Here is a 22,046-nt window from a genome sequence, read left to right on the forward strand (position 1 = left end):
TTAGTATTTTGGTGCAATTGTAAATGGGATTGGTTTCTTAATTTCTCTTTCTGCCGTTTCATTATTGGTGTATAGAAAAGCAACACATTCCTATACATTGAGTTTGTATCCTGCAACTTTACTGAATTCATGTATCAGTTCCAGCAGGGGTTTTTTTTGGTGGTGTCTTTCCAGTTTCCCATATATAGTATCATGTCATCTGCAAATAGTGAAAATTTTACTTCTTCTTTACTAATCTGGATACCTTTTATTCCTTTGTGTTATCTGATTGCTGAGGCTAGAACTTCCGGTACCGTGTTGAACAACAGTGGTGAGGGTGGACGTCCTTGTCTAGGTCCTGACCTTAGGGAAAAGCTCTCGGTTTTTTTCACATGGAGTATGATGTTCCCTGGGGTTTTCATATATGGCCTTTATTATGTTGTGGTTTGTTCCTTCTATTTCCACTTTGTTGAGGGTTTTTATCACGAATGGATGTTGTACTTTGTCAAAAGTTTTTTCTGCATCTATTGAAATGATCATGTGGTTCTTATCTGTCCTTTTATTAATGGAATGTATCACATTGATTGATTTTTGAATATTGAACCATGCTTGCAGCCCGGGAATCCTTCCTACTTGAATGTGGTGAGTGAGTTTTTTAATGTACTGTTAGATTCGGTTTGCTAATATTCTGTTGAGGACTTTTGCACCTGTGTTCATGAGGGACACTGGCCTATAGTTCTCTTTTTTTTGTGGTATCACGGTGGTACTGGCTTCACAGAATGAATTTGGAAGTTTTCCTTCCTCTTCTACTTTCGGAATAGTTTGAGAACAGAGTTTAAAATTTTTAAGATCAGACTTCTAATCAGAATCTTTGAACCTGTTTTTGTGGAAATTAACAAAGTTACTCTAAGATCACATGGAAATACGGAGGACCTAGGGCAGCCAGAACGTTGACAACGGAGAGCAAAGTTGAAAGGCTAACGCTTCCTTTTCCAGAACAATCTGCAGAGTGAGAGCACAGAACTCCAGACTGCATGGGGCCAACCCACAGGTGGGGGGGGGGGGACAGGGCCGGGGTCACGTGTCCTCAAGTAGACACCCACGCATGTGGACGGCTGATCTTTGACAGGTTCCCTGACAATTTGGCAGAGAAAGGATGGTCTTTCAGCATTGGTGCTGGAAGAATTGGATTTGCACATAATTGGGTATGAATTTGGGTCCATTCCTCCTATGATTTTCAAAAATTAACCTGAATTGCATCCTGGACCTAAATGTAACACCTAAGCCTGTAAACCTCTGTGAGCGGGGCTGGGGCGTTCTCTCGCATGTCGTGGGGAAGCGTCGTGGGCAGAAGGGGAGCCGACGAAGTGGGCTTCACCAGAACGACGACCTGTGCTCCGTGGAAGACATTGTTGACAGAGTGAAGCAACAGCCACAGACGGAAAAGATTTGCAAATTACAGATTGAAGGGCTGCATTCAGAATACAGAAACAACGCTCAGAATTCGATGATACAAGAACAGATTTTTTAGTGGGCAGATTTTGTAGAGCGCCTCATCACGGAAGATACAAACAACCTCGCGAGAAGCTGCGCCGCGTCCTTAGGAAGCAATGGGGAACCACAGCAGGCTCCACACACGCTCTAAGTGGCTGTCGTTGAGCACTGGCCCCCCACACGCCCAGGGGGCAGGATGCGAAGCGGCGCGGCCACTTTGGAAGGGGTGAGGCCACTGCCCGTTCGGTGGAGTATTGTCGTGGAAGCGGCCGCTGCGTCCACGCAACCTTCTTGGCCACAGCCAGCCCGGGAAGCAGCCCGAGGTCCCAGCAGGTGACGGACAGGCAGAGGGATGAAGGCACAGGGTCACACGGATGCGGGAAGGGGGCCAGGAGCTGGCGAAGCCGGTGTGAGCCGCACGGTCCCGCTTAGAGACAGCCTGTGTACAGCAACGGGAAGCGGAGTGGGGAGCCCGGGAGCACCACAGGGGTGCTGGAAGCTTTGGGGCGACGGGTAGCTGCATCCTGCTTGCAGCGCTGGTACGGAGGTATATCCGTGTGTCAGAACACATCGGGTTAGGCACGCGGTGCACTTGGTTGTGTGTCAGACCTCGGTCGCCATACAAAACTTTTAAGCCAAGTGAGGCCACGCGGCTCCATCTCCGTCCTCAGAGTCAGCCTGCGTTTTTAAGATCTCGAAATGAAATGGGACTTGCAGGTGCACCTCAAACAAGGGATGTGTGACAAATGACCTTCCCTAGGAGTCGTGAGACGTGCTTTGTGAATTGCAGTTTGTGTTTTTCACCTGCAGACAACCGCCCCGGGTTGGGCTGTCGGGAGCTCGTCTTCAGAAACCTCTCCAAGATCCTTCCCGCCATCTGTCATGACGTCACTGACTGGGTGGCGGGGACCAGGGTGAAGGCCGCGCAGCTGCTGGCCGTGCTGCTGCTGCACGCCGAGGACCACGTCACACAGCACCTGGAGGTCGTCCTGCGAACCCTGCACCGGGCCTGTGCCGACGACGACAGGGCCGTGGTCCGCAGCGTGAGTTGCCTCTTCCGGTCACGGAAGCTGTGGCTACGGGTTGTGGACTTCGCCCTGGTTAGGCCGCGGGTCTGTGGGTTTTACCAAACGGGAGGGCCAAGATAACGTTCGCGTCGCCTGAGATCCCCTGGGGTCTCGGCAGCTGTGCCCTCGCTCACAGCCCCTGCACAACCCATGTCTGGTTTCTGGTCCCGCGGAGGGGGGACACGTAGGGTCCCTCTTCAGCAGGCTCCAGCCTGCCGCTCCCCACAGCTGCGCTCCCAGCACGTGCAGGCGACGGCTCTGGATGCATCGATCCCACCAGCGAGCCGGGGACACCACCCACGGGCTTGTTCCTGAGAGTCTAGCTTGGGCAGGAGGGCGCCTCCCTGGCCCTGATGGCCGTCACGCCCACGGGCTCTGCAGGGAAAGCCAGGCAGGGGTGCGGCCCGGCGTGTGACGGCTGGCGGTTAGCGCCACCCCGTGTGCAGCCAGTCGAGCCTCAGGTTTACTTCCCTTGTCCTGATTGGTCCACCTTGCCAAGCCACAGCCCACGTGGACCTCACTTCGGACGTATGTGGGCCTGCAACAAGTGACCTGACAGTCTGGTGGTCGTCCCATTCTGTCACCAGGGGATACTGTGTAGATGGGATCGTGCAGTGTGCCCTTTAGAGGTCGGCTTTTTTCACTCCTCCCGATGCCCTAGGGCCCGCTGTCCTGACTGCCCAGTGGCACCCATGGCACGGTGGTGCCAGCGAGTGGCTGTTTGTTCGAAGCAAGCTTGGGTCACCGGCAGCAGCCAAGGGGTGTGGGACCCGGTGGGCACTAACTGTGGCACACACGCCAGGCACAGACCTCCCTGTCTGTGCTGGGCCTGGAGGCCTGCAGGGAGCCGCGGGAGGGCCGGGAGGCCTGCAGGGAGCCGCGGGGAGGGCCGGGAGGCCTGCAGGGAGCCGCGGGAGGGCCCGGAGCAGCCCGCCAGCGGCTCTTCTCCTCGCACAGTGCATCCGATCTGCCGAGCTGGTCGGGGCGTTCGTCAGCCCGGAGGTGTTTCTGAAGCTGGTTCTGCCCGCGCTGAAGAAGTCGCCCTCCCCCTCGGGCCTCCTGATCCTTGCGTCCATCGTCAGAGGCTGCCCTAGGGAGGCCCTCCGGCCGCACCTGACGCTCATCGCTACGGAGCTGGCCCGGCCCCACATCTGCCAAGGCTCTGAAAATGTAAGTTGTAGGAAGGGAGGCGGGTGGAGCGCGTCGTGAGGGGTGGACAGCGCCCCCTGCCGACACTGTCCACGCATCGCCGCGGACGGCTATTAGATCCGGTCCCGGAAGCAGTGCCGCGGCTGGTTATAACGTCACGGCCGGGATGCATCCCCGGAGATGGTTATGACGTCAGGTGCCAGGACGCACCGCCATGGGGGGGGTTACTGTGTCAGGTGCCAGGACGCACCGCCGCGGATGGTTTCTGCGTCAGTTCCCGGATATACTGCCGCGGATGGTTATGATGTCAGGTTCCAGACGCAGTGCTGCGCATGGTTATGACGTCAGGGGCCGGATGTACTGCCGCGGATGGTTATTGCGTCAGTCCTTAGAACACACCGCCCAGATTACTACGTCGGGGCCGGACGCACCGCTGCGGATGGTTATCATGTGAGGTGCGGGCACGCACCGCCGCGGATGGTTATGACCTTAGGGACGGGCGCACCCCCGCGGATGGTTATCAGACGACGTCCCAGCACGCACCGCCGCGGATGGTTCCTGCGTCAGGTCCCGGATGCACTGCTGCGGATGGTTATGATGTCAGGACCGAGATGCAGCGCCTCAGGTGGTTATTGCGTTAAGTCCCAGCACAGACCGCCGCGGCTAGTTATTACGTCAGGTCTCGGGCGCACTGCCGCGGATGGTTATTATGTCAGGGGCCGGATGTACTGTCGCAGATGGTTGTTGCGTCAGGTCTCAGCACACACCATCGCAGACGATTATTACGTCAGGGCCGGAAGCACCGATGTAGGTGGTTATCATGTGAGGTTCCGGCACGCACGCCGCGGATGGCTATGACGTCAGGTCCGGACGCATCCCCGCGGATGGTTATCAGATAGGTCTCAACACGCATCGCCGCGCAGATCGTTATGATGTCAGGTTCCGGATGTACTGCCACGAATGGTGATAGCCGGGCCGGACGCACCGCCGCGGATGGTTATCAGATGATCACTCAGCACGCACCGCCGCGGATGGTTATGACGTCAGGGCCGGACGTACCGCCGCGGATGGTTGTCAATTGAGGTCTCGGCATGCACCACCACGGGTGATTATTGCGTCAGGTGCCGTCACGCATCCCTATGGATGGTTATCAGATGAGGTACCGGACATACCGCCGCGGATGGTTATCAGATGAGGTCCCAGCATGCATCGCCGCGGATGGTTATGACGTCAGGTCCCGGATGTACTGCCACGAATGGTTATAGCCGGGCCGGACGCACCGCCGCAGATTGTTATCAGATGAGGTCCCGGCATGCACTGCTGCGGATGGTTATGACGTCAGGTTCCAGCCGTCAGACGCTTCCGCCTGACAGTGGCAGCCAGGGTCTGGGGACTCTTGTGCCCACTGCCACGTTCCGCTCTGTCCAGTCCGTAGCCTGTTACGGTAAAACTAAACACGTTGGGGGGTACGTGGGTGGCTCGGTTGGTCGGGCGGCTGACTTCGGCCCAGGTCACGATCTCAAGGTTCGTGGGCTCAGGCCCCACGTCAGGCTCTGTGCTGACGGCTCGGAGCCTGGATCCTGCCATGGATTCTGCGTCTCCCTCTCTTTCCCGCCTCCCCCATTTGCACTCTTCCTCGTTTTCTCGAAAATAAGCGTTTTTAAAAAGACATGTTGAAAGTGCACGCTGGCCTCCTCCCACCTGCCCAGCGGCCTCTGTGGGGGGCAGCACGAAGCGGGACACGTCCACGCCGGGGACGGCCGCGGGGCCGGGCCCGTCCCTAGGAGCCGGGGCGTTGCTCGCGTCCCTGGATGTTTTACTAACGCGCTGGGAGGCGGTGACGGCGTCCGCCCCCTCTGCTCCCGACGCGGTCTGGGCGCTCGGGCCTAGCCGTGTGGAATGATTCGTAATCGTTTCCCGTTGAGAAAAAATGAGGACTTTGTGTGCGGCGGTGACAGGCTTCAGCCCTGTGTCCCCAGCTCTGGGTGCTGCCTTCCCTCTCCTCTGTGTGGACAAGGGGCCTGCCCGCCGCTGGCCGGCCTGGGGACCCCGCTCGGGGCGCTCGGGGGGTGGGGGGGGGGTTGGGGCCCGGCCACGCCTTCCGCACGGCCACCAGGGTGCTCTGCGCGGGCTCATCTGGTCCTCGCGGCCCCTTCCCCGCCTCGCTCCCAGGTGACAAGGTGGTCTGGGCTCGGACAAACATCCACGTGCAAGGCCGTCTAAACGGAGGGAGCGGGGCTGTGTCGGCGGAGGTGGCCGTGAGCCGCTCCACCTGCTTTTGGTGATTCTAGGACGATTCACCTCTTCCCAAATCTGGTTTTCACAGAGTCAGCGAATCCACGTGAATTGTGCACGTGTATGCAGGCGGGCCTGGAAACGGTTCTGACTCCTCTGTAGATGTGTGAGCCAGAAGTTTTTCTCCTCCCAGAAAATTAAGTTTGAGAAGGAGCATAGATGTTTATTTTTCTGTTTTTCGTTAGCGTTTTATTTATCTGTTTTGAGAGCGAGAAAGAGGGCGTGCGTGAGCGAGGGGCGGAGAAGAGGGTACAGAGCCCAGTGCGGGGCTCGGGGTCACCGACCTCGAGACCGGAGCCGAAGTCGGACCCTCCACCGACCCAGCCCCCCAGGCGCCCCCACACAGGTGTTCGAACACAGATCTTCCACGGGTAGAGAAGATACGACCTTCACCCCTCAGTGTCATCCACGGGAAAACCAGTGCCTTAACCCACGCGGATTGGATTAAGCGTCCAGCTTTTTCGAGGAGGCGTTTCTGCAATGACGTTTGTACACAGATGCCTCGCCGAGGAAGCGCCGTGGCGCCGAGTGTCCCTCTGGACGCGCTCCAGCCGCAGGGGAGACCCAGCCGCCTTCCTCCCCTTCGCTCGCGGACACAGCCCTGTCGCCCCCACCCCCAGGCGGGGAGGGTCTCGTGCTCCTATGGTGACCCAGGACACACGGCACGTGCTTCCCGCAGACGTCCCCAGGCGGCTGTTTCCCGAGAGCCAGCCGAGGGGTGGACACAATCGTGTCCGTCCAGCAGTGGGGCGTGGGGGGGGGTGAGTTGGGGGACCCGCGGCAGGTGCGTGGTCTGGCCAGGGCCGGGCCCGGGCCCAGGGATCGGATCCTTCCGTTTGAAATGTTTGCTTTGTGACAGGAGCTCGAGGTGAGGAAATTGTCTGATGGCGTAAGGAGAAGTCAGCGGTCCCGTTGAACCAGCGGAGACCCGGGTGCGGGGGCGCCGGCACCGTTACCGAAACGTCAGCCCCGGGCACTTTCTCGCAGTAAAGTCGGCGGCCTCAGGTGACACCTTCAGGAGCAGAGGCTAAAACATGACTTTGGGTGTCCGTGTGCGGCCTGCGTCCTTTCTGCCTCTGGGGGGCAGGTAGGTGGGGACCGTTCCTCGCCGACGGCGCCGCTGGGAACGTGACTCCTCACTGGCACGGGAGTCGCGGCCTCCGGACCACCCAGAATGGAACAGCTCGCGCCTCCAGAAGGGAGCTTCCTCCTCCCGGAATGGCTCCCGAAGCTTCTGGTCCAGGTCACTCCAGAAGTTAGCTGAGGGCGGCCTGCGGGGCTCGGTCGGGTAGATGCCCAACTCTTGATTTCGGCTCAGGTTCAGGGGGTTGAGCCCCGAGTCAGGCTCTGCGCAACAGCACAGAACCTGCTTGGGATTCTCGCTTGCTCTCTCACTCTCTCTGCCCCTCCCGTCTCCCACGCGCTGTCTCTCGCTGTCTCCCTTGGTAAATATTTACAACGAAAAAGAAATTCACTGAACTCACGTACTCAGAAACTCATTTACTCTCAGTCCAGGACCAGAGGAATTGGGCTGTAGGGCACGTGAGGATTTGAGCAAAGTCACCCGCCTGGCTTCTCGGGGTAGCTGGACACCCAGCCCTCAAGGCCTCGTCCTGTCCTCCCGAGCCGCGTGCACAGACCACACTCCTCTATGATCCCGTGTGAGTTCTGTTTAAACTTTGGTGGTTTACGTCACTTGTGCGTGAGCCCCAGGGCCCCAGAAGGGACTCTGGACCCACCCCCGCCAGCGGCACAGTGAGCACGCTTCCCGTGTTCTGTGCGCTGCTCCGTGACCGCGACCCCGTCCTTCCTGCCCCTCGTGAAATGCGTGAAGCAGACGTGTGGAGGGATGCACTAGAAGCACACGTGGACACTCGCTCCTGGCCCACGGATGACGAGGCTGGGAGGCCAGGAGGGGAGCGGCTGGACGGACCAGCCGAGGCATCCCCTTGTCTCCCCGGCCACCAGGAAGCACTTCCCGAGCCACGGAATTTCTTTCTTTTTGTTAAAACAGTAGCGTGGGAAGACTCAGAAACACACAGCAGCAGAAGAGCAGAATGAACCCCGTGCGCCCCCACACAGCCTCAGCGGCCGTGGGCTCAGACTCTGCTGTGTGTCCACCTCCCTCCGCTGTTTCTCTTACCTTTGGGGGCAGGTTGGTGGGGGCTGGGTGTTTGCAAGCAGATCCGTTTCCCTTGTGAATTCTAGGGGATGTGTTGCTGACGCATGAGAACTTCTTTAAGCGTAACTTAGAGACCGTTAAGCGTTTCTTTCCGGGCTGTGTTCAGTTTCCCCTGGAAAAGAACGCCATAAAGTCTTCCCGTCGAAGAACGCCCTCCTATGGTCCGTGTGTTCTAATCTGCGACCAGAGTGTGCTGTGTCCTGTGGGTGGGTGCTGGGCAGGGGGAGACAGGAGCTGGAGGGGGCAGAAGGGGAGGGGGCTGGGGGGCAGAAGGGCAGCGGGGAGGGAGCTGGGGCTGGGGGTGCAGGGGGGCCCTGGGGGCGCGGCAGGGGGCAGGAGCGCACAGGCTGGGGGAGAGCTGGCTCAGGTGCTCCCTGCTCTCCTCACAGCACCTCTACGGGGAGCACCTGCTGCTGTGCGTGCGGACTCTGGTCTCCGTGTGCCGCGAAGACTGCAGACGGTGCAGCTTACAGCTCTTGGAGGTCCTGGTGACCATAGAGGCGCTCTGGGGTGCCACAGGCCTCGGCGACAAGGTGAGGCGGCGCGGGGGACGGAGCTTATGCTGAGGAGGGTGCTCGGCCCTGAGCAGGTGGGACCACCGTCCACAAATCCTGCCGTGGAACCGGAAGCCTTGGGCTTGCCTGGCTCGGCTGACCGGAAGCGTGGAAGGGCGTGTGGGACGGGTTGCTCGTGAGGCAGCCTCGGGGACGCAGGGAATTTCAGATTCCCTCTAACTGCCGCCTGTCGTTGTGTCTCAGGGGTGACAGCTGCAGACAGACGGACACATGTAACCTCGCCTCCGTCTGTGGTAAACACGTAGGTGACTGACCGTCTAGAGAGAAAATAGCATCGTGTTTCCTGTTTAATCACAGGCCAGCTTTGCAGAACTACTTCTGTTCTCTCAGCTCTGGGTCTAGGCTTTAAATGCTCTACTGACGTCCAGTTCCCCTTGGGCTCCAGGGACCTTTTGGGGGGGGTGTCTTCCTCCTACAGCCGTGCACAGATCTCTGGGGCTCACCTATGGAGGAGGCGTGCCGGGGAGGCTCACAGAGCCACAGGCCCCGTGTCCAGGAAGCCCCCCGCCCTCCCCTTCCTTTCTTGGGCATCTGAATTTTGTTTTCTTTCGTTTAAAAACAACCTTTCCACTTTTCCCAAGGGCACATACCTCAGCAGGCGGCTTGTCACCTTAAAGCCACACACACTAGCAAGAGCCGAATCCACGTGCCTGGGACCCATGGGAAGGAAACCGAGCAGCCGCCAGGTTGTAGGCACAGGCTGCTGGGAGGTGGCTGCCAGCCCATCTCCTGTCCCCTGGCCCGCTGTCACCTCTGTCACCACTGTCACCACCGGAAGGCCTGGTCACAGGGTGGCCTCGGGCAAGCATAGTTTATGTCCCTCAGTTCAGTGCCCTGCAGCCCCCAGGTGCCCTTGTTCCTCACAGATCGAGCTCTCCCACCGCAGGGGGCCTGAGGACCCCAGGAGAAGCCTTGTGCAGCCTGGGGGCACAGCAGCTGAATCTCTCATAAATGCAAGTCTATTCTTTGTCGTCCAGATGGCGCCGACCCAGAGTGAACAGTAGCCGTCAGACGGGCCCCTGCAGTCCTAGCCCCCGCGGGCGCTCCAGGGGCTCTGTTGTGTCGCGCGTCCTCCGCGGTGGAGGTGGAGCGCTCGCGGTCGGCCGGGTCGTCCTAGCCCGTCGTGTGACAGAGCGCGCTCTGATGATGACGATTGGTCTTCCCTGGGCTTTTGAGCCTTAGGAGTGGGGTTTCCCCAGCCAGTGACTCGTATTTCCAGGTCCGGGAGACCATGGACGCGCTGGCCACGGCACAGGACATCAACGGACGCCAGGATCTGTACCGAGAGCACGCAGGCCCCCTCGTGGAGTGGCTGGCCGCGTCGCACCACGACTGGACCGTCCACTCAGCAGAGCTTCTGCAGTTCGTCGTGGTGATCAACCACGCAGGTGAGCTCCCAAAACTGTGTAATGTGGCCCTTGAAAGTCTGCCCGGCAGGGGCACCTGGGTGGCTCGGGTCATGATCTCACGGTTTGTGAGTTCGAGCCCCACATCGGGCTCTGTGCTGACAGCTCAGAGCCTGGAGCTGCTTCGGCTTGTGTGTGTCTGTGTGTGTCTCTCTCTCTCTGCCCCTCCCCCCCGAAGTAAACAAAAACGTAAAGAAAAGAAAGTCTGCCAGGCATACGGTGTTTACGTTAAGCCTCGGAGGTGTGCTTATCGTGGCCTTGGGCGCAGTGTGTTCTTTGCACAGTCCACAGTGTCCCTGCAGAGCCTCACGCGTGGCGTGGGCCTCTGTGGTCCAGTGTCTCCAGGCCCTTCCCCGCCAGGCCGCAGGGTGGGTGAAAGAATGTTCCTCAGGCAGAGCTTATGCTCAGACCCGTGCCTTCTCCCTGCCTCGGGACGTCCGTAGAGGTCTCACCGGACAGATTTCATTTTAAAACATGAGTCTTAAAAAAAAAAAAAGATCTTAGACTCTGAACAGCAGCTCCCTCCCCAGCTTAGAAAACAGCCAGAGGCCGTGTCCCAAGGCTCCAGAACCGAAAACCTGTGCACCCTTGAGGCCGGCCAATCAGGAAGAGGGGACGTGGCCTCGGTGTGCTTTTCCAAGTGCTTTCTCAGAGTGTCGATGGCGTGTTTCTCCGTCCTGTGTCCGGAAGCGTCCTGCTTCACATGCGCTGTGCTCGGGCGGCGTTCACCGCCAGGTGCCCGCTCCCCACGCGGCGCCGTCCCACTGAGAGCACGCCTCTGCGCCCCCGGGTCTGTTCGGTGTCGGCATTCTTCCCGTAGGACGCTCCCGTTTACGTGTCTCGTTACGCCATCAGCCGTGACAGACACCCTGCTGTCTGGAGACTTTGTTTTTATAGAGCGTGTTCAACAGACTGGACTTGTTCAAAATGGCATTTGGTGCCTGGATAGCAATGAGGGGACAGTGATGCACGTGAGCGGAAAGAGTCTTTATAGGAGGGGCCGGAAGATGCTCCCTGAAACCCCTCTCTCCTCTTGCTCGTGCGCTCTGTCTTCCGTGAAAACGCGGCCTTGGGAGATCGGGGTCCCTTCCCGGAAGATCGCTCCCTCCTCCTGCAGTGAGAGGTCCGGGGCTCCATCTTCCGTGTGATCTCCAAGGAAAACAAACCCCAGAGGGTGTGAGCAGACCCGGTGCCCACCGGTGCTGGCAGTGTCCTGCCCCTGGGCCACGTCCTCCTTCTGCCTTTGTTTCTCTTTCTCCCCCAGACCCACACCTGCCCTCAGATTAATGCGCAGCCTTGCGTTTCCGTCTTGCAGCTTTGACGCCGAGTGTGAGACAATGCATCTGGGCCTTGCCGTGGGACGAGCAGGGTGGTTGGGAGAGGGCCCGCCTGGAGGGGAGGGCGCTCCGTGACCCACGTCCGTGCAACCCGAGCGCGTGTTTGCACCCCAGGGACTCTTTATTCCGATCACGACTCGATGCCCTTCCAGATACTAAGGCTCGTTGCCCGTGTGTGAGGCCCACGGTCCCGGGGAAGCCGCGCAGGCGCCTGTCCAGCAGCAGCTCGGGAAGGGCGGTGGCTGCCGAGTGTAGGGGCAAATATTAAACACTGTACGTGTTCTGAATAATTTATCTTGGTTGATATTTAAAGTGTTGCTTGACTGTAACGTTTTTTTTTTTAAGAATCTGAGAAAACACGAGGAAATAGAAAGTCACCGTGTTGAACGATTAGCACGATTTGGGGGTTAAGTGTTTGCTTTTACAGGGACACCCTCGATCCAGAAAGGAGAGGAAGGTGGTGGACGGGCCGTAACCGCCCCTGTGCCCACGGCCCCTCCCCGGCACCCGGCGCCGACCCGGCGGCGGGGTGGGGGCTGCGTCGTCCCACGAGCAGGAGCCGTGGGAACCGTGAGCTGTGTGTTTTCCAGGCCCGGCGCTGGGAGAAGTGCTCCCCCACCTGGTGCCCGTCCTCAGGAGCTGCCTCCAGCCCGCCCGGGACCCACAGATGCGCCTGCAGCTCTTCTCCTCCCTGTCGCGGGTGCTGCTGAGCGCAAAGCAGACTGTCGACTCCCAGGGGTAGGTGTGCCCGGCCTCCAGCCTCTGCGGGTGCTCTCAGGTGGGAGCTGGGGTCACCCCGGGCTCTGGCGCCGGCCGCGGGAGCGAGCACCCGCCCGGACAGACACGGAGTCCACGTCGTTTCCACGTGGCCATTAAAATTCCATCGAACGAAGAGGTTGTAGGGAACATGAACTGTTAATGGTTTATACGTTAGCTATTCTCAGTTTTAAATGCCTTTGGTACCTTTGAAACCTAACAGAGAATGGGCTGAATCCCCTTAGTGGCTAAAGCGTGAGGAAAACCCTGTTGCCAGCAAGGACTTAGGGCAGTAAACCCGTGACGGGCCGGCGGCAGACCCTGGCTGGTCGGGCGCCACGTGGGTGCACCTCGCCCCCAGGCCCCCAGCGGCTGGGTGGGCGGTAAGGCGTGTGGGGACCCTGTCCCTTCGGAAGGAGCGCGTCCTGCCATGTCACGAGTGTGCTGGGACCTTTCCCTGGGGCTCCTCCTCTCCCCAGGCTCTGCCGGCCCGTCCGCGGGCAGGGAATCCTGTCTGCTGCTCGTCTGCCCGAGCTTCCAGCCTACAAGGGCCACAAAGAGACGATGTTGGCCCGCAGGCCTCCCGGCAGGGGAGCTTCCCGTGGATAAGCCGCAAGGGCACGGGCCAGCTGGCGCCTCACAGCCTGTGCTCCCCCACGACCTCGTGAGGGGCCTCAACAAGCCCCCGGGCACGGGGAGCCCTGGGGATGCACTGCCAACCCTCTTCTGCCAGAACGTGTTCGCCGGCCGCCCGCGGGTCCCGACCTGAGGCCGAGGTGGCCGAACACGGGCGCTGATCGGCTGCCCTGGGTCCTTGGCCTCACGATGTCCTACTGAAGCGCCAAGTCGGGCTCCTCAGTTTGAGGAGGTGCTGTTTTGGGGACCCTCCATGGACGGGTTGCTCCCTCCACAGAGCGCCCCCAGCGTGGGCCCTTGGTGCCGGCCCCCACCTGTCCTGGGTTTGGTCATTGCTCTTGGTGGTCCCTGCACCCCCAATCCCGTGGCCTCTGCTCCCCGGGGCGTCTGTGGAGACGCGACAGACCTTGCTGGCCACCACCTGGGCTCTGCCCGCTCCTAGAGGTCGACTGGGGACTGGGGGAGGGGCGCCAGCAGCGGTAGGAGGTCTGTCTTCAGACCCCAGCGGGGACCTTGCTTTGCGCAATGGAGCTGCTCCACAAAGTCAGGCCCTGGGCCGCTGCCCGTCTCCCTCGGCAGAGCGGCAGCCTGGCCAGCACGCGGTCCTTGCTTTTCCAGCCACTTCACCTGACGCCTCAGAGGACAGGACCGTTGGGTCTTTCCACAGAGCCCCCTCGTAAATCATTTTGCGGGAAATAGCAGCCCTTTGTGTAAAAACTAAAGCACGTCGAAAACCTAATTGTGTGAGTGTGTGTGTGTGTGTGCGAGCGAGCATGTGTGTGCGTGTGTGTGCAAGTCCAGAACCAGATTTGCCGCGTACCTACATCTCTGGCTCTTGGATGCCCCCTGCTGGAAGCAAGCAGGTGGAGCCTTCCCCAGAAGGGACAGTCCCCGAGTGAGGGTCCAGGCAGCGGAGAGGGACAGAAGCAGAGGCCGGAGGGCAGGGTGCAGGGAGAGCCTCGGTGCCACGCGGCTCTGGCCTCGCCTTGGAGGCTACTACACCTTTTCGGTATTCCGGAACAGCTGGTATTTGAGACGTGAGCCACCTCTGAAATACACTTTGGAATAAGGTTCAGAAATAAGTTGATGAATGGTGGCAGCGCAGTGGGACTCGTGTGGACGCTCAGGCTTTTCTCTGGGTGCCTCTCAACGGGGTGCTCAGAGAGTGGCTCCGCAGCACAAGCCGCCCGGCACAGCGGGATGTGTGAGTTTACATCCAGACCAAGTGCCCAGACTGCTGGCAGGAACGTCCACGTCTCTGTGACCGTGGCGCTCGGGCCCTGGGTGCGGAGGGGAGCGTGCCCACAGGGGGGTGTCGGGTGTGCGTGCGTAGGATGGCCACATGTGCAAATGACGTTGCTGGCCTGGTTGATGTGCCCGGTGATCTCACGTCTCCTCTTTTAGAGCCCAGCAGAGATGGGTGGGGCCCCCCACAGCCTCACCCCTGCAGAGGGGGGGTGGGGTGCTCTGGAGGCTGCAGGCCCAGCAGAGGCCAGCAGGAGCTGGGAAGGCCGCTGGCTCTCCCCCAGGCACCCACTCCCCTGCAGGGAGGGCGTCCGCCCCAGGGAGGCAGCCGTCCTCCTATTCCGGCTCCCCTCTGCCCCGCGCGCTCCCCTTCACCTGCTATCTCGTGTCTCCACCCCAGGCACTTTCACCACTACCTCGACACTGTGACGAAGGACATCTTGGTCCCTAATCTGCAGTGGCACGCAGGGAAGACGGCTGCAGCCATCCGCACGGCAGCCGTGTCCTGCCTCTGGGCACTCATCAGCAGTGAGGTCCTGTCGGACGAGCAGGTGGGGCTCCCAAGGACACCTGCCAGGGGGAGGGGGGGGACACACGTGTAGCCGCCAAACACTGCTTTCTGAAACCCACAGGGGAGGGAGCCTGGGGGCCGCGGGCGAGGGCAGGGTACCACCGGCCATCGTGACCCGTAGCATTTTGTTTTGATCAGCTGGGGCTGCCATTAGGTGTATGTATTGAACGTGGCTCTTTACGGAGCAGAGAACGCAGAGAACATATGCACAGAACTCTACCTGAGCTTGGCCGATCTCGGGGTTTCTGCGCTACTGTTACTCCACCTGCGCAACGGGATCAGGGAAACGGGGGGCGAGGGGCAGCTGTCCGAAGGCCTTGCTGTTTCTCTGCGCTCGGCCCCAGGTCTGCAGGCATCCGGCCAGGTGTTCATCTAGTGTGTGAGCTCAACCTCCTGGTCCACTGAACCGCCATGAGTTTTTTTTAAGTAGGTTTTGTTTTATTAATTTATTTAAACTTAAATCCAAGTTAGTTAACATGTAGCGTAATAGTAATTTCAGGAATAGAACTTAGCGATTTATCACTTACGTATCGCACCCGGTGTTCGTCCCAACGAGTGCCCTCCTTAACGTCCCCTCGCCCATTTAGCCCATCCCCCCACCCAACACCCCGCCAGCAACCCTCAGTTTGTTCTCTGTATTTAAGAGTCTCTTACAGTTTGCCTCCCTCTCTGTTTTTATCTTATTTTTCCTTCCCTTCTTCTATGTTCATTTGTTTTTTAAATTCCACACGAGTGAAATCGTGTGATACTTGTCTTTCTCTGACTGCCTTATTTCGCTTAGCATGATACGTCTAGTTCCATCCACGTTGTTGCAAATGTGAACCACCATGATTTGAGTTAAAACATCCCCCAAATTGTATGGACACAACATGCAGCCACGCTAGCAAGGAGCAGGCTGTAGGCTTGTCTCCACGGCTTTGTGAGTGATGGGCTTGTCCACTGACCAAGTTAAACAAAACTGTTCAACTGTTCATCTAGGTTTTATTTCTTTTTTAGTGTTTATTTATTTTTGAGAGAGAATGCGAGCAGGGGAGGGGCAGAGAGAGAGGGAGACACAGCATCAGAAGCAGGCTCCAGGCTCTGAGCTGTCAGCACAGAGCCTGACGTGGGGCTTGAACTTGAAAACCACGAGATCGTGACATGAACTGAAGTCGAAGTCAGACGCTTAACCGACTGAGCCCCCCAGACGCCCTAAGTCATCTAGATTTTAAAATCAAGGTTTGAGTTCTCACATAAAAATTTTAAAAACATTCCAGACTCCTTTATATCTGTACGAGAGCCAAGCTCCTTCCATCATGGGCAGCGTGTGCACAGTGAGGGACCAGCGCTGTCACCTCCGGGACAGAGCCGATCAGGACCCTCCTCTGTCTTCCGATTACAGATCCGGAAAGTTCAGGAGACGCTGATGCCGCAGATTCTAACCTCCCTGGAAGAAGATTCCCAGATGACTCGATTAATTTCGTGCCAAATCATCAACACATTTCTAAAGACCTCCGGTGGTGTGGCTGATGCCGATAAGCTCATCAAGGTTTATCCTGGTACGATGCTTTTCTTTCCCAAACCGTGTGGGTCTGTTTCTTCTAGAGGGAGATGGAAGCTGGTACTTGGACTTCCGGTCGGCCTGGTGCCAGGAGTCCAGACGCAGCCGTGACCGGTGAGCCGTCACTGAAGAGAGCGAGGCAGGCAGCCCGTGCCCAGGCAGTGGGGCCCCGCACCCCCACCCCAGAGCAGGCGCTGCGGCCAGGCCAGGGTGCGAGGCCAGGGTGCGAGGACGGGCGCGGCAAGAGCTTCTGCGGCGGCCGTGCCTTCCGTCCCGCGTCTCCGCCTCTTTGGAGCCCCAGCACCGGGCGAGTCCCAGATCAGAAGCAGAGGAACAACCCCCACCCCGGCCCTGAGCAGAGTAGCAAACGCAGAGGATTCCTAAGAACACAGAGAAAGCCGCGTTGAGGAGGAGAACAAGGATCCCAACACTGCAGGGATAGATGTTCTAGAGCCCAGCTCAGAGCTCAGACAAAAACGAAACGGGACGAAGCTGCAGATAAGAAGGAGCCCGGCAGACGCTCTAGGCTTGTGCACGCCAACTGGAGGGAGGGTCCTGTGGAGGAGGAGGAGGTAGAGGAGGTGGAGGAGGAGGAGGAGGGGGCGGTCAGCCTCAGGTGGGGCGTGCAGCGTCTGTGGGCGCACCTGTGGCTGGTCTCCACGGCCCGTCATAGCCACACTGGGCTGTCCTCTGTGCCGCAGCATTTAGCTGATGTAGTGATTCCTAAAAGGTGGTTTTCAGGAGTCCCAGAAATGAAAAGTCCCTGAAGTTCAGAGCTGGAGCCAATGGGTGCACAAGACGGAGCGTGGTGGGGACGGGATTCGTGAGCGGAGTCCACTCGGGACGCCGTGAGAGGAAGACACGCGTCTGCGGGGAGAGGGGCTCCAGCGCTCCCAGCTCCGGGGGGAGGGATGGATGGCTGATACCGGCAGAGGTGGTGGCTCAGAATATTCCGGAACTGCAGGTGGTGCATCTTGATGCTGAGCAGGAAGCCTCCTGCTGAAATCCAGAGTTGAAGTCCCCTTTCTCACGCGTTCTTGCAAGTTTCTTTTCACTTTTTGTGTTTACTTTTGTGACAACAAACACCGTATTCCTCCCAGCGACCCTTACAGTTCTGTTTGCGCCAAGTCAGTTGGTGACTGTCAGAGTCCGTTGGGATTTTGCTCACGTCTAAAAAGAGCCAGCGAAAAGATTGCACATATCTGGGCTTTGGGGGTTGTTTTCATGCAAAAGGATTTCCTTGCGGGCTCCTTTCTTGGGACCAGTTCAGGGCCCTGGGTGGCGATGTGTTTGCAAAGGGCAGGACGCCCCGAGGTCTGTCGTATGGAGGATGCATGTGCACCCAGCACGGGTCCCAAGAGAGCCACCCTTTGTTCCAAGCCCACAGTTGCACGTGACGGCTGACCCCAATCACAAAAGTGAATTTCCAGGCCACTTCTTAAAACTCGGGAATTACTGTCAGAGGAAAACACGCCATGCCAGAGTCGGCCTGAGCCGGAGGGAGTGAGGACATGGGAGGAGTCCCTGCGGGACTCGGGTGGTGGTGTGCCCACCAGGCCGCCGTCCCAGGACTGGGTGAGGCCCAGACCCTTAGGAAAGCCCTTCTGCCATGAGCTAGTGCCCGGCAGGAGGCCGCAGTGCCACGAGCCCACAGCCCTGCCTGCTCACTTCCGGGGGCCGGGCCTCCCACCACCTGGGGCTGCAGCCCTGCTCCCTACCCCCGGCTACCTCTTGCCCTGCTCACGGAGTGCCCGAGCGACTGCTGAGTCTCCAGAGACACCCGGCCACAGGGCCAGGGATTTCTCACAGTTTGGGGGAGAAAAGTATACATTTGATAAAAACCTCAGCGGTGAATGGTGAGTTTCTGCTAACTGGAGAGGTGGTTCCTGTTTTCAGCAGCCGAGTGGTCTGGCTCAGAGCTCAGCAGAAACAACACTGATACAGGTGGTGGTGATCATGTCACTGGGGCCCGAGCTCTGTCCCTAGAGCCCAGTTGGGAGGGCGGTGTGTACATCCAGGGGACGGGCAGCCAGGGTGTGATGCCCATGGTGACAGACAGAGCATCTTGGAGCCACAGAGAGCCCGGGGCACCTGGCAGGTGAGACAGGGAGAGCAGCTCAGGCCTGCCCACCCCTCCTCCCACCCGGCCCAGGGTCCACCCTGTGGCCAGTGCGGTCAAGGGGTCCGGCACACTGGGAGCCGCCCCCAGCCCCTGGCACACGAGCACCAGTCTCCCCACAGGATGGGTTTACCATGGCCCGAGGACGAGTGCCCCAGGGGTGGGGTCAGGTCCCCACTCTGGAAGCTCCAGTGCTCCGTCTGTGCCGGCCTCTGTCTCACTGTCCCATCCGGCCCTCCCTCCAGAGCTCCTGAAGCGTCTGGACGACGTCTCCCACGAAGTGAGGCTCGCGGCCACCTCCGCCTTGGTCACGTGGCTGGCGTGTGTCAGAAGCGACGACGACGTGAAGTCCTGCTACCAGAGCCACATTCAGTTCCTGTACAGAGAGCTCCTCGTGTACCTCGATGACCCGGACAGCACTGTCCAGGATGCGGTTTTAGGTAGGAGTCTCCACCACGTGTGCTGCATTGTGAAGGCTGTCCCCAGAGCGTAGACGCGGCTCCTCACAGCCGAATCATGGGCTGGCCACATGAGGGCGGGGGGCAGGGCCACGGCCTCAGGGCCTCTGTGGACTGGCCTCCTGGGTGGGTTACAGCCCTCGAAACTTACTGCGGTAGAAGTTACAGTGGAGAAAAATCTTAGGTGTCTATTAATTTGTTTAGAATGACTGTAAATCCATCATATATTAACATAATTAATGTGTGGTTTTGAAACGTAGGTTTTCTTCTTCTTTTTAAAACTTTTTTAGTGTCTATTTCTTTAGTGTCTTTCTTTGAGAAAGAGAGCTGGCACGGAGGAGGGCGTAGAGAGAGAGGGAGACCCCGAATCCAAAGCAGGTTCCAGGTTCTGAGTTGTCAGCACAGAGCCCAACGCAGGGCTTGAACCCATGAACCGTGAGAACATGACCTGAGCCGAAGTCGGAAGCCGAACCAACAGAGCCCCAGGTGCCCCTGGAAGATGTATTTTCTAAAAACAATACACGCAGACAGGGGAGCGTCGCTTTACTTTTCCGCGCGTCTCGGTAGAAGCAGCTGGGCGTTTGTGGCTTCCGCGTTCTTGGCCGTGGTGCGTGTTGTCCAGGGAAGCGTGTGAAGGAACCTGGCCCCGGACAGGTACGCTGTCGGAGGCAGGGGTACCTGTTGTGTGTAACCACAGAGATGCCTTCATACCGCCCCGACCTGCCCAGGCGGTCGTTCCAGGGTCCTGCGGGGTTGACTCCGGCTACGTTCTCGCCTGTTGGTTGGTCCTGCACGTTGCCATTTTGTCAGGCCGTGTCCAGAAGTCACGTTTGTCGGCATCGAGCTCAGAAAAGTCTCGGGAAGAAAAGTTGCAGGAAGCCATTCAGCTGACGGTGTTGGAAACAAGTTACCGTGATTGTGGTTTCCGCTTGAAAGCTTAAATCTTCTCATTGGCCACAAGTACCGTCACTCTGTTCGTTTTTGAGACGGTGTCCTGCCTGGTACCCAAGTGCGAGGAACCTGAGTCTTCGTGCTGTCGTGGCAGCAGTGTCCTGGGGGCCCAGGCACACCCTGCCGTGCCCCCGCCCCACCACACAGGACACTCCGACGGCAGATGCCGCAGAGCAGGGACATCGGGTGTCGTCCCCAGAGCAGCACGAACGGTGTTGTGTCAAAAAGTAGATTTGAATGGAATTCCCAGCGATACTCCAATAACCCAAAGGAAGTCAAGAAAGGAGGCCAGGAAGAACACAGAGACAGGGCCAACCAGAGACAGAGAGACCGGGTGCAGCCTCTGCTGCAGTCTCGTTGAACGTTAACAAGCTGGACGTTCCAGGTGAAAGGCAGACAGTGTCAAGTCAGTGAGATGATCACGACTCAGCTGGGCTGCCTGAGAACTGATCTAACGGAAGAATCTTGACTGCTTTATCGAGGACATTCTTAAGGGAACTTGGCAGCAGAAGGTTCACTGACCCTACAGCTGCCCGCCCTGCTTTGTGTCACGCAGCGAGTGGGCGGCCTTGTCCGGGGGAGTCCCGGACACAGTTTTGACTCCCAGACCCCTGAGGGCCGTCCCCAGCGGGTGTGGGCGACAGCTGGGCAGTGTCGGGCGGGTGCTGGCAGTGTCGGGCTGGCTCCGCGGCCGTTCCCAGTGCGTGAGCTGGGTCCGGCCGCTTGGCCGGGTCCTCGCAGACCCCACCTCGCTCTCCTCTCTGCCCCCCACCCCCACCGCCAGCGAGAGAGAGAACAGCTGTGTCCATCTTCCCTGGCCTGTAGCCTGGTTGCTGCGGAGGCCAGGGGTCCAGGACCCAGGGGACCAGCGTGTACCCTGTGCGTGTCCTCTGCCTGCCAGAGCTGGCGGGACTCGAAGTGGCAGAGACGTTGGGGCAGGCCGACCACTCTGCTCCTCTGCTCCTGCACCCTGACCTCGGCGTGCACCCTAACCTGGGTGCTCATGCGACGCCAGCTCTTAGCACATCCCGCCCTTGCTGTCCCGGCGGCCAGCCGGCCGTGTTTAGAGTCCTGAGCTCCAAACGCCCCAATTGCTCTGCTCCAGCAGACCAGGCACGTCTCCTGGAAGACTGGCCTTCCCCCCTGCCAGCCTCCCCTCCAAAGGACTGGCCTTCCCCCCTGCCAGCCTCCCCTCTGGAGGACTGGCTCCCCCTGCTGGCCTCCCCTCCTGAGGACTGGCCTTCCCCCCTGCCAGCCTCCCCTCTGGAGGACTGGCCTTCCCCCCTGCCGGCCTCCCCTCCGAAGGACTGGCGACTGGCCTTCCCCCCTGCCAGCCTCCCCTCTGGAGGACTGGCTCCCCCTGCCGGCCTCCCCTCGTGAGGACTGGCCTTCCCCCCTGCCAGCCTCCCCTCCGGAGGACTGGTCTTCCCCCCTCCCGGCCTCCCCTACAGAGGACTGGCCTTCCCCCCTGCCGCCCTCCCCTCCTGAGGACTGGCCTTCCCCCCTGCCAGCCTCCCCTCCAGAGGACTGGTCTTCCCCCCTGCCGGCCTCCCCTCCGGAGGACTGGTCTTCCCCCCTCCCGGCCTCCCCTCCTGAGGACTGGCCTTCCCCCCTGCCGGCCTCCCCTCCTGAGGACTGGCCTTCCCCCCTGCCAGCCTCCCCTCCAGAGGACTGGTCTTCCCCTCCAGAGGGCTGGCTCCCCCTGCCAGCCTCCCCTCAGCACTTCACGCCTGGGGACCTCTTGACCGATGACGGTGCTTCTGTCCCACTGACAAGGCGAAGTTCCTCCATGTCCACTCCCACGGCTGGTCCCGCGTGTCCCCTAACCCCGCCCCCCCCCCCCAAGAGCCATTCTTGTCCTGCTGCCTGAGCCTCCTGCTCGGGACTCTTCTGCAGCTGCATAAACTCGACGGGACCACTGGTCACCACCCCCATGGCTCCTGGGTTGCCTTGCGTCCCTCTGGCCGCTGCTTCTTTCTGCACATGGCATCTTGGTGACCTTGTCTCCTCTCCTGGCTTCAGATGCTACCCATGTGCCGGGGTCCCCCAAACCGAAGTCCAGGCCAGACGTCTGCCCCAGAATCTAGACACGCGCATACCCAGGTGCTCAGAGGACACGAGCGTCTGCCGGGCACAACAGCTGTAACGTTCAGGCCACCCCCGGGGCCACTGCCCCCGCTTGGCCACCCTGCTCCCCCACCGCGTCCCCATTACCACCAGCAACGTTCCGTCCTCCTCGTGATTGACGGCAGAAACCTCGGAGCCAAGTCCAATGACCTCCTAAGT

General features: G+C 59.5%; 1 protein-coding gene and 1 long non-coding RNA gene across 3 annotated transcripts in view; both read left to right on the top strand.

Moving 5' to 3' along the window:
- The window catches only part of DNAAF5 (dynein axonemal assembly factor 5), a 48,705-nt gene that overhangs the window by 20,888 nt on the left and 5,771 nt on the right, over window positions 1-22,046 (top strand). The window contains exons 5-12 of one of the 2 annotated variants that reach the window (XM_086691827.1): window positions 2,284-2,516; window positions 3,498-3,710; window positions 8,556-8,699; window positions 9,961-10,129; window positions 12,075-12,222; window positions 14,522-14,672; window positions 16,074-16,230; window positions 18,597-18,791. In XM_086691827.1, the coding sequence (XP_086547953.1) occupies window positions 2,284-2,516; window positions 3,498-3,710; window positions 8,556-8,699; window positions 9,961-10,129; window positions 12,075-12,222; window positions 14,522-14,672; window positions 16,074-16,230; window positions 18,597-18,791 (1,410 nt within the window). The remainder of the gene's footprint in view (window positions 1-2,283; window positions 2,517-3,497; window positions 3,711-8,555; window positions 8,700-9,960; window positions 10,130-12,074; window positions 12,223-14,521; window positions 14,673-16,073; window positions 16,231-18,596; window positions 18,792-22,046) is intronic. The other variant, XM_086691828.1, reaches the window with a different exon arrangement.
- LOC147572837 (uncharacterized) lies at window positions 3,996-5,360 on the top strand. The gene is made up of 2 exons (XR_015245368.1): window positions 3,996-4,848; window positions 4,886-5,360. It is a non-coding gene; the product is annotated as an uncharacterized LOC147572837 (long non-coding RNA).

This window comes from Puma concolor, chromosome E3 (assembly GCF_028749965.1).
Source record: "Puma concolor isolate L17-30 chromosome E3, mPumCon1.1.hap2, whole genome shotgun sequence".
Classification (NCBI taxonomy): Eukaryota; Metazoa; Chordata; class Mammalia; order Carnivora; family Felidae; genus Puma; species Puma concolor.